At 41.8% G+C, this 14559-nt stretch overlaps 1 protein-coding gene across 4 annotated transcripts in view; it reads right to left on the bottom strand.

The window, feature by feature from the left end:
* SLC1A3 (solute carrier family 1 member 3) overlaps window positions 1-14559 on the bottom strand; it is a 72212-nt gene that overhangs the window by 44707 nt on the left and 12946 nt on the right. For 3 of the 4 annotated variants that reach the window (XM_040977665.1, XM_040977666.1, XM_040977669.1), the window contains one exon: window positions 3191-3328. The exons of the other annotated variant lie outside the window; for it this stretch is intronic. In XM_040977665.1, the coding sequence (XP_040833599.1) occupies window positions 3191-3328 (138 nt within the window). The remainder of the gene's footprint in view (window positions 1-3190; window positions 3329-14559) is intronic. 4 annotated transcript variants of the gene reach the window in all.

Genomic DNA, 14559 nt, shown 5'->3' with positions numbered 1-14559 from the left:
TGGGAGTTTCTGGAATGTTAGCACATATCAAGGATGTTTGGAAAGATTGGAATTTCAGATTCAGGAAAAGGAGACAGTGGCTTAGAGGGTTATCAGAACGACAACTCAAAAGTATACACTTGAAGTATAAAATGTGTGTTTTGTGTAAGTGCATAGAAAATGTCCTAAAATCTTCCAAAATACAGTGCCTAAGACACACACAATAATGTCTTAGTGCATTTGATCTTTTATCTGCACAGCCTCTGGGGAGTTTCAACACTGGAGTACTGAGTCTTTGAAGCCTGCTCCCCCTGGGAAAGGCTTTCTATGTGAGCTTGATCTCTGAATTCTTAGTCTGGTGTCCCTACCAGGTGCTGATCAGGGCAGCTACTACACAATGGAGTCAGAGCTATAAGGTGGAGAGGTTTTTCAATCTTTGTTTAGCTGGCAATACACACGGTGTTCAGGTGGCCACTGGCTGAGTTGGGCAGCAATGGAAAGTCAGTGAGAGCCTGCCGAGTGCCTCAGTTTAGCAGTGCATTGCACATTATTGCTAGCATTGACATTAAAGCCTGAATCTGATGTCAGCAGCTCAAGGGACAGATCACGCCTGCTTTTCTTGGTTTATACTGTTTTGTGGAGTGGAACAACATTTACAAATCTGAAGATTTTTTGCAAAAATTTCAATTTTTGGATTCTCTTGGCAAACAAAGATCTGGCCCTTGAAGACACCTGGCAGTATGGGCTGAAGCTGAGCAGCCTCTTTCCAGGTCACGATTGTCTCCTTGCCTTTCCTTCTCCCCCCATTGCTGTGCAGCACAGCATTCTTCCCAGTTATCATCACATGGGCCCCTGGTGCTTTTCTTGAAGAGAAACAGTTCCCTGAATCAAAGTAGGAAAACAAAAGCTAAGTAGAAAGGGCAGCTTTACAAATACTCATTCACCATGTGCTTGACCACTGCAGGTACCCGAAATTGCTTTTCTACTCTAAAATAATGGAGTCCAAGTTGTTCCCCACCCAGGCAGCACATTGTCCAGTAACATGACACAGTACACACAGGGTCCCTCAAGAGTCTGTAATTTTCAAAAGCTCTCCCCTTTCCTTCTCCCTGCTTTGTACCCCTAATTTTTAAATTTAGAATCATTAACATTGAAAGCCAAGAAGGAAATTCTTATTTAATCATTCATTCTAATTGATCCTAAGTATCTAAATTACCATGCAGCTTGGAAAGCACACTGTAGAGGCTGACACCTTACAAATGTCTTTGGCAAATTAACTTCTGCCCCTCAGCCTCTTTGTCTTAACATACTCCTAGCCAAGAGAGAAGATTTTCTTAATGGTTCTATGTAGCATTTCTCCAGCTTGCAATTAAATTATATTTTAAAAGTTCCTCTTACATCGATTGTTTGAAGCTTTTAATTCTGTTGTCTTTAACAACAGAAATATTAAGAAATATTGACCATTTATATATTTGTGTAAAGTTTCCAACCAAAGCTCCTATTCCTTCAAAAAGTCAATGATTAAGTATGAAAAACATGAGGAACAAACTATGTGCTGGGACTCCCTTAAGGGGAAGGAACACTTTTTTTCTCTACTTTTCTAAAGAATAACACAGCAGGTTAACAGCACAAGTACTACAAAGTAAAATCCTCTAAACATTGGTTTCATTTATGAAGAGGTCCTGGAATCCAGGACCTCTGAGATAGTGGGCAAAAGGACAACTAATTTTTCATATAGCATAGTTTGCCCCAGGAATGAGAAGGAATTCCCTGCTGTACCAAATAAATGCAAGAGCTCTATTCTAGAAGTGTTATCTGCAATGAATTTGTTCCTCCCCTCTGTTCACAAAAAAAAAAAAAAGTAAGAAAACAAGAATGTTCCCTCAAAATCAGCATTTAATATAGTTGCTCTGATGAGAACAGTAACTACTATGCCCAATCCTGGTCAGCAATGGCACAGTCCAATTCCACAAAGTAGCACCCCAAATTATGACTTTTATGGGTCATTTGCCTTCCACTGGGAGCACAAGCACATGCAATCACTTGTTTAAAGCCCCAGGCAAGTAGAAGCCAGCAGGAATCTGCAAGGCATTGAGGAAAAATTTGACATAATTCTTGTCCAAGCAATGGCCAACCCTCCAAGGCATGTAGTAGCCAGAATGTTACCCCATGACTTTTAAGTTGTACTAAGAAGTTCTCATTCCAGAGATCTTGTAAGGAGATCATTGGGATCCTTGACAACCCCCTGGGAGGGGGAAGAGAATCTCTGTGCCAGTTCATACAGAGGCAGAGAGGGGATGGTAAGCCAACAGGGTCAGTAATACCTGCACTCTGGGCTTTAGTTACAAACCCAGAAAGCATCCTGCTCAGGCACTGCCTACAGAAACCCCTTCTCTAAGTCAGAAACAGGAGTAGGCAGGATGGAAAGCATAGTAACATTTTTCTGCAACTTCTTGGCTCCATTCATGTTCACCAATCATATACGCAAATCACTTGTTTTGGCCATGCAGGAGTAAATTGATACCTTATGGACACAGAAAGTAGAATCCTGTCCTACAAAGCTTCCTCTTGCTAAACATCCAAGTATCAACTGACAAAATATCCAGATTGCAGAACCTCCCCCTCCCTCCCCACGCTCCCACCAGCGTAAGAGGCAATGGGGTTGGGAAGGGGGGACAACTGGAGAAGGAAATGAAATCATGCGGGTGCACCAGGAAGAGATCAGTGTTGGTGGCAGCAGAGTTGGTGAGTGTGTTGTGGGCATTACCTCTTGCTGGGGCTTCCAGGAAGGCTCCCGCTCAAGTCCTGCTGGCTCTGAGAACAAGCATTCTTGCATCAATAGCTAATAGGCTGTCCAACCAGATGTTATCTGGGTGGGATAAGAGGGTGAGAAAACAGACCTGTTGTACGCTGTTGTCAACTACATCACTGTGGCGAGAGAAGGCTGGTCGTGTGGTGTTTAGCTGGGCACCTCTTCCACGGCGAGGCAGACCACATTACATTGCTGCTTAAATCCATTTCCTCTTGTGATTGGTAGAACACGAGCATTATAATCATTCATGCATTACTAAAGCTTCTGTTCCATCATTTTGAAGGGACAGTAATTTTTTTTTTCTAGTACAGAGCATGCATCCAGCAGAAAACCTTAAGCATTCATTGGCTTTTGTAAGCAATCTTTCGGAATAAGCATCAAATAACTGCAATGGGGTACCTGTGACAAGACTGGAGATGATTAGCGGTAGGACCAGCATCTGTAACATCCGCATCAGAAGTTCCCCAGGAAAGGAGAAGTACTTGACCTCCCGATAGCTCATTTTGTACGGTCTGAGGGTAAATCCCAGGATTGTACCTGAAGGTATGAAAAAAAAAAAAGAAAATAAATTCAATCTTTACAAGAAAAAAAAAAATCAAAGCCACAGTCCTAGATAAATGAGTAAGTGTTTAGCTGGTGGCCACTCACGTCTGGCAAGTGCAAATTTATTCAAGCAGCAAATATTTGTGTAGCTTGGGGAGCAAGGGATACATTTATCCCTGCAATCATTATCTAGAAGGGTCTGACTGTATCCAAGGTTTCAATTCAAACTTCTAGAAAAAAATCTCTGGTTTGAGTAAATGGAAAATTTCTTTGTGTAACTTGAATGTAGCAATACCCATTTAGCTATGGCTCAGTACAGTTATAAAGATTGGCACAAAATTAAGAAACAAATCATGCATTCTCAAACAAGGTGATGTGTGGGGGGGGGGAAAGGCCTTACAATGAACTTCCTTTATAATAACAGATGTTAGAATTGCGAGCATAACCACCTGCAAAGGGTAGCCAATTTTATTCTCATTCCAATTGGGGGAAAAAAAAAAGAAAGACTTCGTGTTCACATTGTTAATCCATTTTCATCATGTCCTGTCTGCACACCACATTCTCTCGCTATGTCTACATGGCCTTGACATTGCCTTGGCAACGTATTGTACAGACTTGTTCATGGCTGGCAAGAGAAGACTCCACAAGGAGCAGAAATTTTTCTCCCAAAAGTTTCCTCTGAAAAGTTGGGGGAAGATACAAGAGAGAAAAAAAACACGGTTTCCTCATTTTTTCCTCTGCTCCTGAAACTTGGAAATATATTTTCAAAATAATTTTATAAGTCAGTCTAAATTGTACATGACACTATCGACATGTGCAGACATTAACAAAGGTACTGAATAAATTATTGTCTCGCCTCTCCCTAATTTGTCTCAAGAAAATGTACTCATTCTAATATTAACAATCTTTTCAAAAATTTACTACATGTAATTTCATGAAAAGAAAAAGTTCACATAAGTGATCAAGAAAATACCCAGTACTGAGTTAACCAAAAGCTAAAGAGAAAGGAGAGAATAGAGGGTAGAAATACATTTTCCCAAAGAATACAAACTGTCCTTTGCAGATTGAACTATATCAACTTCTTATGAAATGGGTTTTTCATATGAAATAGGATACCAAGTTCATCTTGTTGTTAACTGTAACTTCCATTTCAATTCCTAGGTCTCAGCAATCATGAGGTATTGACTATAAACATGGGGTCTTCAAAAAGTTCATGGATAATGACTAGTATGATAAACTGCAGGGGTTTCAAATTTTTTCTATACCAAAATAAGGCTAACTTTCAATTCTGCTTTTCCAGAATTGTTTGGGAAGCAATCTCATGCCATGATATTCTATGATTCTATGTGACTAGAAAATCCAGCTGGCCAAGTTCTCAGGGCCTTCAAGGAAACACCAACCCACCCCTCCTCCTCTCCCACCCCCTACTACAAGGTAGCAGTAAGGTGCTCAGAAGAGTTGGTCTAGAAAAGAACAATGGGAGGCCAAAATGCCCACAATGGCTCTGCTCTGAAAAATAGCAAAGAGCTAATGCTTCCCGATCTCCTACTATGTGGTGGGCACTGTTATCAGTGGTTTACCTGTGTTACAAGTCTAACCCTCCTAGTAATCCCGTTGGTGGGTACTATTACCACCACCTGACTGATGGAGAGACCCAATCACAACTAACTTACAACTTCCTCAAAGTCAAACACACTCAGACGGCAGAGCTAAGACTTAAAGCCAGGCAGTTCCAACTCAGATTCCATGTTCGTGAACCACCCTACAGGCTGCCTGCCTTCTCCTGTAGCACCAAGACAGCTGTCACTAGCTCATCCACCAGTTTCTTTCAGAGTGCTCCAGAACATCACTAAACACATGGAAATCGCACAGAATTTGCTTTTCCATATACAATCACTATAAACATTTCAATCTCATGGTATCAGACCCAATAACTGTTTCAGGATTTTCTTAATTGGTGAACACTTTTGTTTCTATTTTTCACTTCTAGGAAGAACACAGAAATGGATACAAGCAAACTAATTTACATGGAAGGGTATTTTTTGGTTTTCGAGAAAGGAAACCAGGGGCTCAAAGGATCCGACTACTACAATTTCTGTCATCAAATAAGTAAATATTTCCTAAACTCTCAGCAGCAGCCTATTATTTACCATAAAGAGAATGTTAAAATATTTCATTTATATCATGAATAGTATGTCTGCTTGTTTTATTTTGTAATTAGTATCTAATGATGTTGATAATTTATTTCCACCAAGTATCTATCAAACCCTATTAGTTATATATATATTTTTTAAAGATTCATTTATTTCTATTGGAAAGTCAGATTTACAGAGAGAAGGAGAGACAAGGAAAAAGCTCTTTCATCTGCTGGTTTACTCCCCAGATGGCTGTAATGGCTGGAACTGAGCCAATTCGAAGCCAGGAGCCTCCCCCAGGTCTCTCACTTGGATTCAGGGTCCCAAGGCTTTGGACTGTCCTCTACTGGTTCCACAGACCAGAAGCAGGGAGCTGGATGGGAAATGAAGCTGTTACATGAACCAGCGCCCATGTGGGATCCTGACACATGCAAGGTGATGATTTAGTCACTAGACTACTGTGCCGGGCCCAGTTCCTAGTAGTTTAAGTGGTTATATAAATGTGTGTTTGTGTTCAGACTAGGTTCTTCATATAATACAGATAATTATTCTTGGCCTAGGTATAAAATAATTTGTCAGAATTATTATTCTAATTTGCATGCCCTGTTACTTTAAAATATACAACTTTTTTTACATTTTTGTAAAATCATGTATGCTTTTTATTAGATGATTCCTCTAAGAGTTAAAAGCTTTGAGCCTGGTGCTATGGTTCAATGGATAAATCTTCACCTTGTAAGCACCAGACTCCCTTGGGTGCCATTTCATGTCCTAGCTGCTCTACTTCCTCTCCAGCTCCCTGCTTATGGCCTGGGAAAGCAGTGGAGGACGGCCCAAGGCCTAGGGACCCTGCACCTGAGTGGGAGAGCTGGAAGAAGCTCCTAGCTTCCGACTGGCTCAGCTGTTGTGGCCATCTGGGGAGTGAACCAGCAGCTTTTAAAAACAAGTTAAAAGTTTTCATTTCCTGCTCGGCTCAAGCTTTGATAAACATTTAGATTCATTTTTCTTTCCTTGATCCTTTAATTGCTTTATTTTAGAATATTGAACCTTTACTTTTTCTTAATTTCTAGTTTATATTTCATTATTTTCAACATGTAATTCAACACAGCAATAACCGTAACACATAGACTCAATAACAAGTGATAGATAATTCGCCTTCCAATCAAATGCAATTTTACCAGAAGTATCTGCTTTCATATTTTAGATACATCTAAATATTATCCATTATTAAACTTACTACCAAAAACATGTACAATAAAAACAGGGAGTTCATTTTCATTATCTGGAACTTGAACATATCAAGTTGTTAGGAATTTTAGGTATTTTCAAATAGCAATTAAAACTGGGCTTGGTTTTACAAGTGTATCTAAATTGGCTGTTATGAGAAATGTGTTTACTAGGGCATCAGGTTAAGCCACCACTCAGGATGCACATCCCATTTCAGAGTACCTGCGCTCAGATTCTACCTCTGCTTCCAATCCAGCTACCAGCTGGTGTGTGCTGTGGGAGGCAGGAGATGATGGCTCAAGTCCCAGAGTTCTTGTCATCCATATGGGAGACCAGGACTCAGCTCCTGGTTCTGGGCTGGGCTAGCCTGAGCTACTGCAGGCAGTTAGGGAATGACCCTAACTGCAGGTCTGTCTCTTGTGCCAGTCTCTGACTTCACCTTTGAAGTCAATGAAAACAGACATTTTGAGCAGGGGAAATCCAAGCACCTATAAAACTGTATCAAAAAAAAAAAAAACTGTATCACATAATACAATGTTATTAACAATAAAAAAATAAGTTTTAAAAAACAGACATTTTGTAAAATGCATTTACTCACATACAACACTATTTCTAAGAGTAGAGAGAATGCACAAAAATCTAATTTATGATTTATAAATCATCGAGAGCCCTGGCTGCTCTCCTAATGACATAGGGCCTAGAAACGAGATAAACCAGGATGGATAAAGGAAGCAATTATTCTAAATAATAGGATACATGATCTCTTCTCCCAAAATCTGACTTGTGCCAACATCATCTCTAGGCCCCTGTGTACTGCCACACCAGCTACACTCAGCCTTTCCCCCCTTAGGGGTCTACCGCCTTTTCTTCTCTTGTCCATTGCATCTACATTTCCTTACTGCAACCAATTTTAAGTGAAGAGAGAAAAGTAAGCCGGCTTAGTAAGTGAACTCTAGGTAGTCTGTGAAGGACAGTCTGTTAATACCCTAATTCACTACCTAGATATCCAACCCAAAAAGTAGGACAGCCAGGCAAGGCAGTCTCGAGAGGTGGCGATTCTTTTTTAAATGTTTACTTATTTTAATCTACTTGAAAGGTGTGTGTGTGTGTGTGAGTTGAGAAATTTTCCATCCTTTAGTTCATCCCCCAAATGTCCAGAATAGCCAGTGCTGGACCAGGCTTAAACCAGGAGTCAGAAACTATTCATGTCTCCCATATGGGTGATGGAGACTGGAGTACCTGTGACACCTTCTGCCTGCCAGGTGCATTAGCAGGAACTGGATCAGAAGCAGAGTAGCCTGGACTCAAACCCAGCACTCCAACATGGAATGCAGGTGTCTCAAACATAGGCACAACCACTGCCAAAGCCCCTACCCCTATTATCAGAACTAATACGTGATTTGGCATGGAGGATTCTGAACAAAATCCAGTGATCTTTGTATTACACTTTTATTGTCTCTCAAACACAAACACATCCTTATAGGATAGGTCTGAGAACAGTTTTAAAGATTTATTTATTTTTATTACAAAGTGAGATATATAGAGAGAAGGAGAGACAGAGAGGAAGATCTTCCCTCTGATGATTCACTCCAAGTGACTGCAACGGCCATTACTGGGCCGATCCAAAGCCAGGAGCTCTTCTGGGTCTCCCACATGGGTGCATGGTCCCAAAATATTGGGCCGTCCTTGACTGCTTTCCCAGGCCACAAGCAGGGAGCTGGGTGGGAAGTGGGCCACCAGGATTAGAACCGGTGCCCATATGGGATCCCGGGCGCATTCAAGACGAGGACTTTAGCTGCTAGGCCACGGTGCTGAGCCTGAGGACAGTTCTTATGAGAGCCTGGAACCCATGCTTTCAGCATCACTAACTTCTACATTGTAGATGTCCTGTGTAATAACTCAATGTCTTTGTACTCTTTATAGGTCTTACTTGTTGAGAAAGTCAAAATATGATTAGGTCACTGTTTAAAATGGCAACACCAGGGCTAGCACCATAGCAATAGTAGCAGTGCTGGCATCCGTTATGAGTATCAGTTTGAGTTCTGGCAGCTCTGCTTCTAATCCAGCTTCATGTTCATGTGCCTGGGAAGAAGATGGACCAAATCCCTGGGCTCTTGCCTCCATGTGGGAGACCCAGAAGAAACTCCTGGCTTTGATCTAGTCGGGCTCTGGCGATTGCAGTCATTTGGGAAGTGAACCAGTGGGCGGGAAGATCTTTCTCTTGCTCTCTCTGTGTATGTGTGTCTCCTTACCTCTCTAACTCTGCCTTTTAAGTAGAAATAATTCTTAAATAAAATGGCAACACCAACTCCCCTTTTATGGATTTATTTCACTAAATGTACAGTTTGAATAGCCTCAATTTTCCCTCTATTACACAGATTTTAATCACTGAAACCCATCAATAATCAAGGTGGAAAGAACACTGAATGAACACATGGCTTGGGGCACTCATTCCTAATAATATCTGATACAGCCATGGAGCACACAGTAGGTATGGCCACAGATCTATCGGAGCTATTTCCATCCACACCTCACAGATTAAGAATCAATATGTACATAACTAAATTGCCAAAATCATGCAGCTGGCATGGAGTGAGTTCCCGGGAGGCTTAGGCAGGACTCGGCTGCTTGGCACGGGCCATGGTGAATGACTGAGGTGGACTCCACATCCAAGAAGCCCAACACCAGAGCTCAGAAGTTTCAGCCCCTCTACTCAACTCACATCTCTTAGAAATAAAATGCTACAAATTCACAGAACCTGAGGTAGGACACACTATTCTGCCTACCTTTTCATTCTGTTTTTGAGTCAGCTTAACTAGATCTAGACAGAACTTAAGATGGAGGCAAGGTCTTGTTGCTTTTGCTTAAGTAAGTAAATATCTAGGGTTTTTTTTTTTCCCAACCTATATGTTGAATGAATCGACAAAAGCCATTTTTCTTCGGCTTTTTGTTCAGACCCAGTAGGGGAGGTCGGTGGGAGGGTCAGCCAGTCATCAAGCATCAAAGCAAAAATTGCTTTTGGGGGAAGCAGTTTAGGTTGCCAGTGACGTCCCAGCCCTGCCACGAGGAAGCCGTCCTGGAAACGTGTTCCCCCAGCCTGGTGTGCAGACTTCTGCGAGCTCTCCCACTCCGCCCTTTCCACTGCTGAGGGCTGGCAGGTGCAGTGTGGGAATCCTGTTGTCCTCTGGCGCAGTAGCTCAGTGGCAGACTGGGATTCATGAGCGCAACTGCCTGCAAACACAGGGATGTCAGCCCCAGAGCTCATGCAAAACTTTCTGTCCCCTTCCCCAATCCTCAGTGCAAAAGAACAGCTCTTTTGGTATTGGGAACTCAGCAAAACTAAGAACCAGAAAGACCTCTCAGCAGAATTTGTTAGAATTGAACCAAACTTTGCCAAGCTGGCATTGAAATTAGCAATATGCAATGGAACGATATCCCACTTGCTCTCTCTCACCCATAATCTCACAGTATTCCTGTTTTAGGATTTTAGCAAACTTTCAGCATCTAGGAGATGTTCAATGTGATCGAAACGAAGCACACTGGCGGAAGGCCTGTGAGTGAAGATGCATCTCTGCTTAAGCACTTGTTCTCTTCTAAGCAGGGAATCCTGAAGGGATCGTCTCCCCAGGGACTTTCTCCAACAAACACTTCTTTGGAAGATTAAATATCATCTTGCTTTCTAAACCAAGACACAGTATACTGTACACAGAGCCTCAAAGAATATATCTCTGGCTTGCTTTGTGAGGCCAAAAACACAGGTTGAAAGTTAAAGACCTGGTTTAAGTATCTGGTTCATATTTAATCTGATAAAACTATTGAAAACATTCAGATGCTGCACAATAGCCAAGAACAAAAGAATGTGGCTTGATCTGAAGTAAAATTTGGACCCAATTATCCAAGTTAAATTTTATAAATATTGAAATTTGAAACAGTTAGATGTGATTATCATTCCTCTCCTATCTACAAAACCTGTTATGAATATATTGGTAGATTAAAGTCTCCTAGAGTTACTACACACAATCCAAAATCCTCTAAGAGGAGTATCTCAAAGAAGTTCTGATACCAGAAGAAAATTTCCACAGGCCTTCATCTTGAGAGAACAGCCTCACACTGCGAGGCAAACATAAGGAAGCTACCAAGTACCCAGCCCAGATGAGCCAACTAGCATTTACACTTTAATCACACTAGTCCAAGGCCATTCCAATTCTCATCCAAAGACTGGCCTGAAGAGCTTCAGCTAGGAAGAGGCATTGCTGTGCACTTGCAGTCAAAATGGCACGAGGAAAATCATAGTTCCAAAGATTTTTACTGCTAGTACTTCATTGATTTTATGTAGCAAAATGCTACTGTTTCCCAAGGAATATCTTTTATGTAGAAGAAAAGTTGCAACAACCAGGTATACAGTGCAACATCACAGGTATGCCATCCCATCATCATTGCCAGACTCTACTGGGCAGAAGCAAGAACCGTGTTCCACCTGGACTTTGATTACATATCGAAGTGAGGGATATGTTGGCCATAGAAAGCTGCTTCTGGTTGGTAGAGAAGAACTCCAGTCCACGTCCTGTGTTTCAAGTCTTCTTGTGATCCTGGGGACAAGTCCTTTTCCTTCTGCACCTCCTTCGTTTTTTTCTAATTTATACACTATGAAAACTTCAAACTGAAGGTCACTCTCCTTGGATAGCTGTTGTAGTCTTTTAACTGGTCTCTGAATCCAGATTATAAACCCGTAGCTTGTTCCCAATACAATGACAACGATATAGATTCACCAGGCTGACTTTTCAGGCTTAGTCCACAAAGAACTTTCTAAAAAGATTTATTTAAGAGGCAGAGATAGAATCTTTCATGCGCTAGTTCACTCTTCAGATGGCCTCAACAGCTAGAGCTTCCTTTAAGTCTCCCACATGAATGCAGAGGCTCAAGATTTTGGGCCATATTCTGCTGCCCCAGGAACATTAGAGGGACACAGGCTAGAAGAGAAACAGCCAGGAGACAAATGTGTGCCTAATAGGGATGCTGGCATTAAAGGCAGTAGCTTAACCTCTAAGCCACAACACTGGGAAGAACAGTTATACATGGAGAGATGTACAGACAGGATAGGTAGGGGTGGGGGCAGAGAGCAAATGACAATGACTGCAAGAGAATGACATCTTCCATCCTGCTGGGCCACTTAAATGGCTGCAGCAGCCAGGTAGAGCAGGTTCAAGTCAGGAACACAGACCTCCATTCTGGTCTATTACATGCATGACAGGGGCCAAAGTGTTGGGGCCATCCGGCACTGCTTTCCAGACACATTGATGGGAAGCTAATATATATATAATGTCTTAATGAGGCCTACCCTGGACTTTCTTCTCCCTCAGCTACTTTTGTTTGAACAGCTCTTATCACTTTCCACAATAAGAGTTTTCCAATGTGTTATGTATGATTATTCTTACTAAAATATACATTCTACACAATCAGGGTAGTTTAAATTTGGTTCACAGATGTGTGCACCCTAAAGCAGATCCTGTCATGAAGTACTTAACACATTCAAGAGCACAACTTGCTCTCTTTTAGCCAGCCAGTGTCCACCATGTCTGGCTTCAGCTGGTTTTGCACACACCCCAAAGGCAGGTCCCTCCTTCCTAATAAGTCTCCTTCTCCAATACACTCCAGCAGCATAGGAGCCTGCCCTAAGGGACAGCTCTTATTCTATGCTGTGCGACTTCTCTCTGGTTGATCTGGGCCAGTGGATCTTGATTACACCATGTCTCATGGCCTTTGGTTTCTAATTCACCAAAAATGCATAATGGCTCCGAATCCCTATTCCCTTCTCTCACCAGGAGTTTTGAGTGAGTAAGTGTGAAGGCATCCAAAGGCCATGGACCGAGGGTCAGAGATGAGGGCTCTAGTACCCATTCTGTCAGTAAATTAGGCTCAAAGATTTTTTTATGTAAATGAATTAATCTTCATATCAAAACCACAGGATTTACTATCATTGTCTCATTAATCAACCCATGGAAGGTTCCTGCTTTCAGACTGGCTCAGCCCTGGCTGTTGTGGGTATTTGGAGAATAAGCCAGTAGATGTACGATTTCTCTTTCCTATCTGCCTTTCAAATAAAATGAAAATAAGTAAAAAATTATAAACTGAAAGTACTGTATATCTTAGCTACCTTTTAAGTTCATCGTTTCTTCCAGTGAAGTTTAGATTACTTAAACATGCAACATGAAGTCATTCAATGAGTCAAAATTCTTTACCAATTTGATCATTATCACTTCAATGGCAGGTGTGCAATAAATCATCAGTTGAGGGATTAAATAAAAGTTTCCGTTTCAGGACTTGGCCCAAGTTTCCAGGCATTTTCTGGTGAGAAGCTATCACTTTTGGTGGCATGTTCCCAAACCTCCCCCACTTCCTGCTCCAACATCCTTCAGAGGTTTGGGGCCCCTGGTCTGCTTCACTCTTTCCGATGGCATTTCCTGTTGCTGGGGGGTGGGAAATACCTACTTGAGCCTTGCTCCACCAGAGGAGCCTTGAGCAGCCCTGGTGACTGAGGACCAAGTGAGGTGTAGCTACAGACCAAAGCCCACGTGACATGTAACTTGAGACAACCAGGTCAAACCATCAGACTCTCTGCAAAGTCTGCTGCTCTCAAAATTGTGTCAATAAGGACTGTGTAAATAGCAGTTTCATTTATAAACAATCCTACAGGCCTTCCTAGAAATAACAAAGAAAAATTATACCATCGTAAAAATGTAGAAGAGCTCACTGGGGAGAGAAGGGACTTGGAGAGGGGTAAGGGAAATCCCAGGGTCTATGGAACTACATCATGAAATAAGTCAAATTTTTAAAAAAATTAAAATAGTCAACAATATTATCTGATTGCCAATCTGTTCCAGGATATGTTTGAATGCCCAAAGTTATGGTTTCAAATGCTGCAATCACATGCTAATCTTTTTCAATAAAGGCTTTGCTGTGTTTTCAAACTGATCTAATAAAGTTCTATGCATTTCAATAAAAAATAGCAAAGAAAATCAGCAGATAAGGGGGGGCATTATGGCTCAGTGACTTAAGCTGCCACTAGGATGTGTACATCCTGTATCAGACAGTACTGGGTTTCAGTGCTGGCTACTCTGATTCTGATCCAGTTACCAGCTAATACGCTCGAGAGGAAGCAGGCAACAGTCTGAGCTCATGATTTCATCTGGCCTGGCCTTGCTCCAGCTATTGTGAGCGTTTGGGAGGGAATAGAAGATTTCCTTCTCTCTTCTTTCTCTCCATCTTTCTGTCACTTTGCTTTTCAAATTAAATACATACACTATCAGAACTGGACTGGTTGCCTTCCTTTCTGGAGAAACAAATGCTCTTTTGAGTGAGTAGAAACTTAAAAGTGAAATGTATTTGTAGCTTTTTCCACGTTCCCTGTTACATACAGCAAAGGTGCCCCATTTCCATCCAGTCCCTCTTCTGTTCTTTCAGAACCTCTGCTGTGGTCACTTTCAGGTCTCTGGGCAGCACAAATAGAAAATCTCTCTGCTATTTCCTGAGTTTACATTCAGCGCCAGAGTCAGCCCACAATATCTGTGTGTAACCCTAACCCTATTGGCACCAGCGTTCCATGGAATTATCACAATGTGAAACTGGACCTGAACAAGCCAGGGTTGGCCTGGATGCCAGGGGCTCTGACTTCCGTAGTTTTATTTCCAGATATCTTGTATTTCTAAGAGCCTTTGACACAGTTTCAATTTACAACTTTCTTTTGCTGTACTGATGGGTGGTGGTGGGTGGGGAGGGCTCGAAGGGAGTAATTAAAAACTGATCCTTGGATCATCTTGTTTAGCCTGGTGGAAGAGTGTGGCTGATAAAGGATACAAAAGTGCTTGC

The sequence above is a fragment of the Ochotona curzoniae genome, unplaced genomic scaffold (genome assembly GCF_017591425.1).
Source record: "Ochotona curzoniae isolate NIBS_2020 unplaced genomic scaffold, NIBS_Ocur_1.0 contig_2754, whole genome shotgun sequence".
NCBI classification, from domain to species: Eukaryota; Metazoa; Chordata; class Mammalia; order Lagomorpha; family Ochotonidae; genus Ochotona; species Ochotona curzoniae.
The sequence above is the reverse complement of the archived record's forward strand: the minus strand, read 5'-3'. Positions and strand labels throughout refer to the sequence as shown.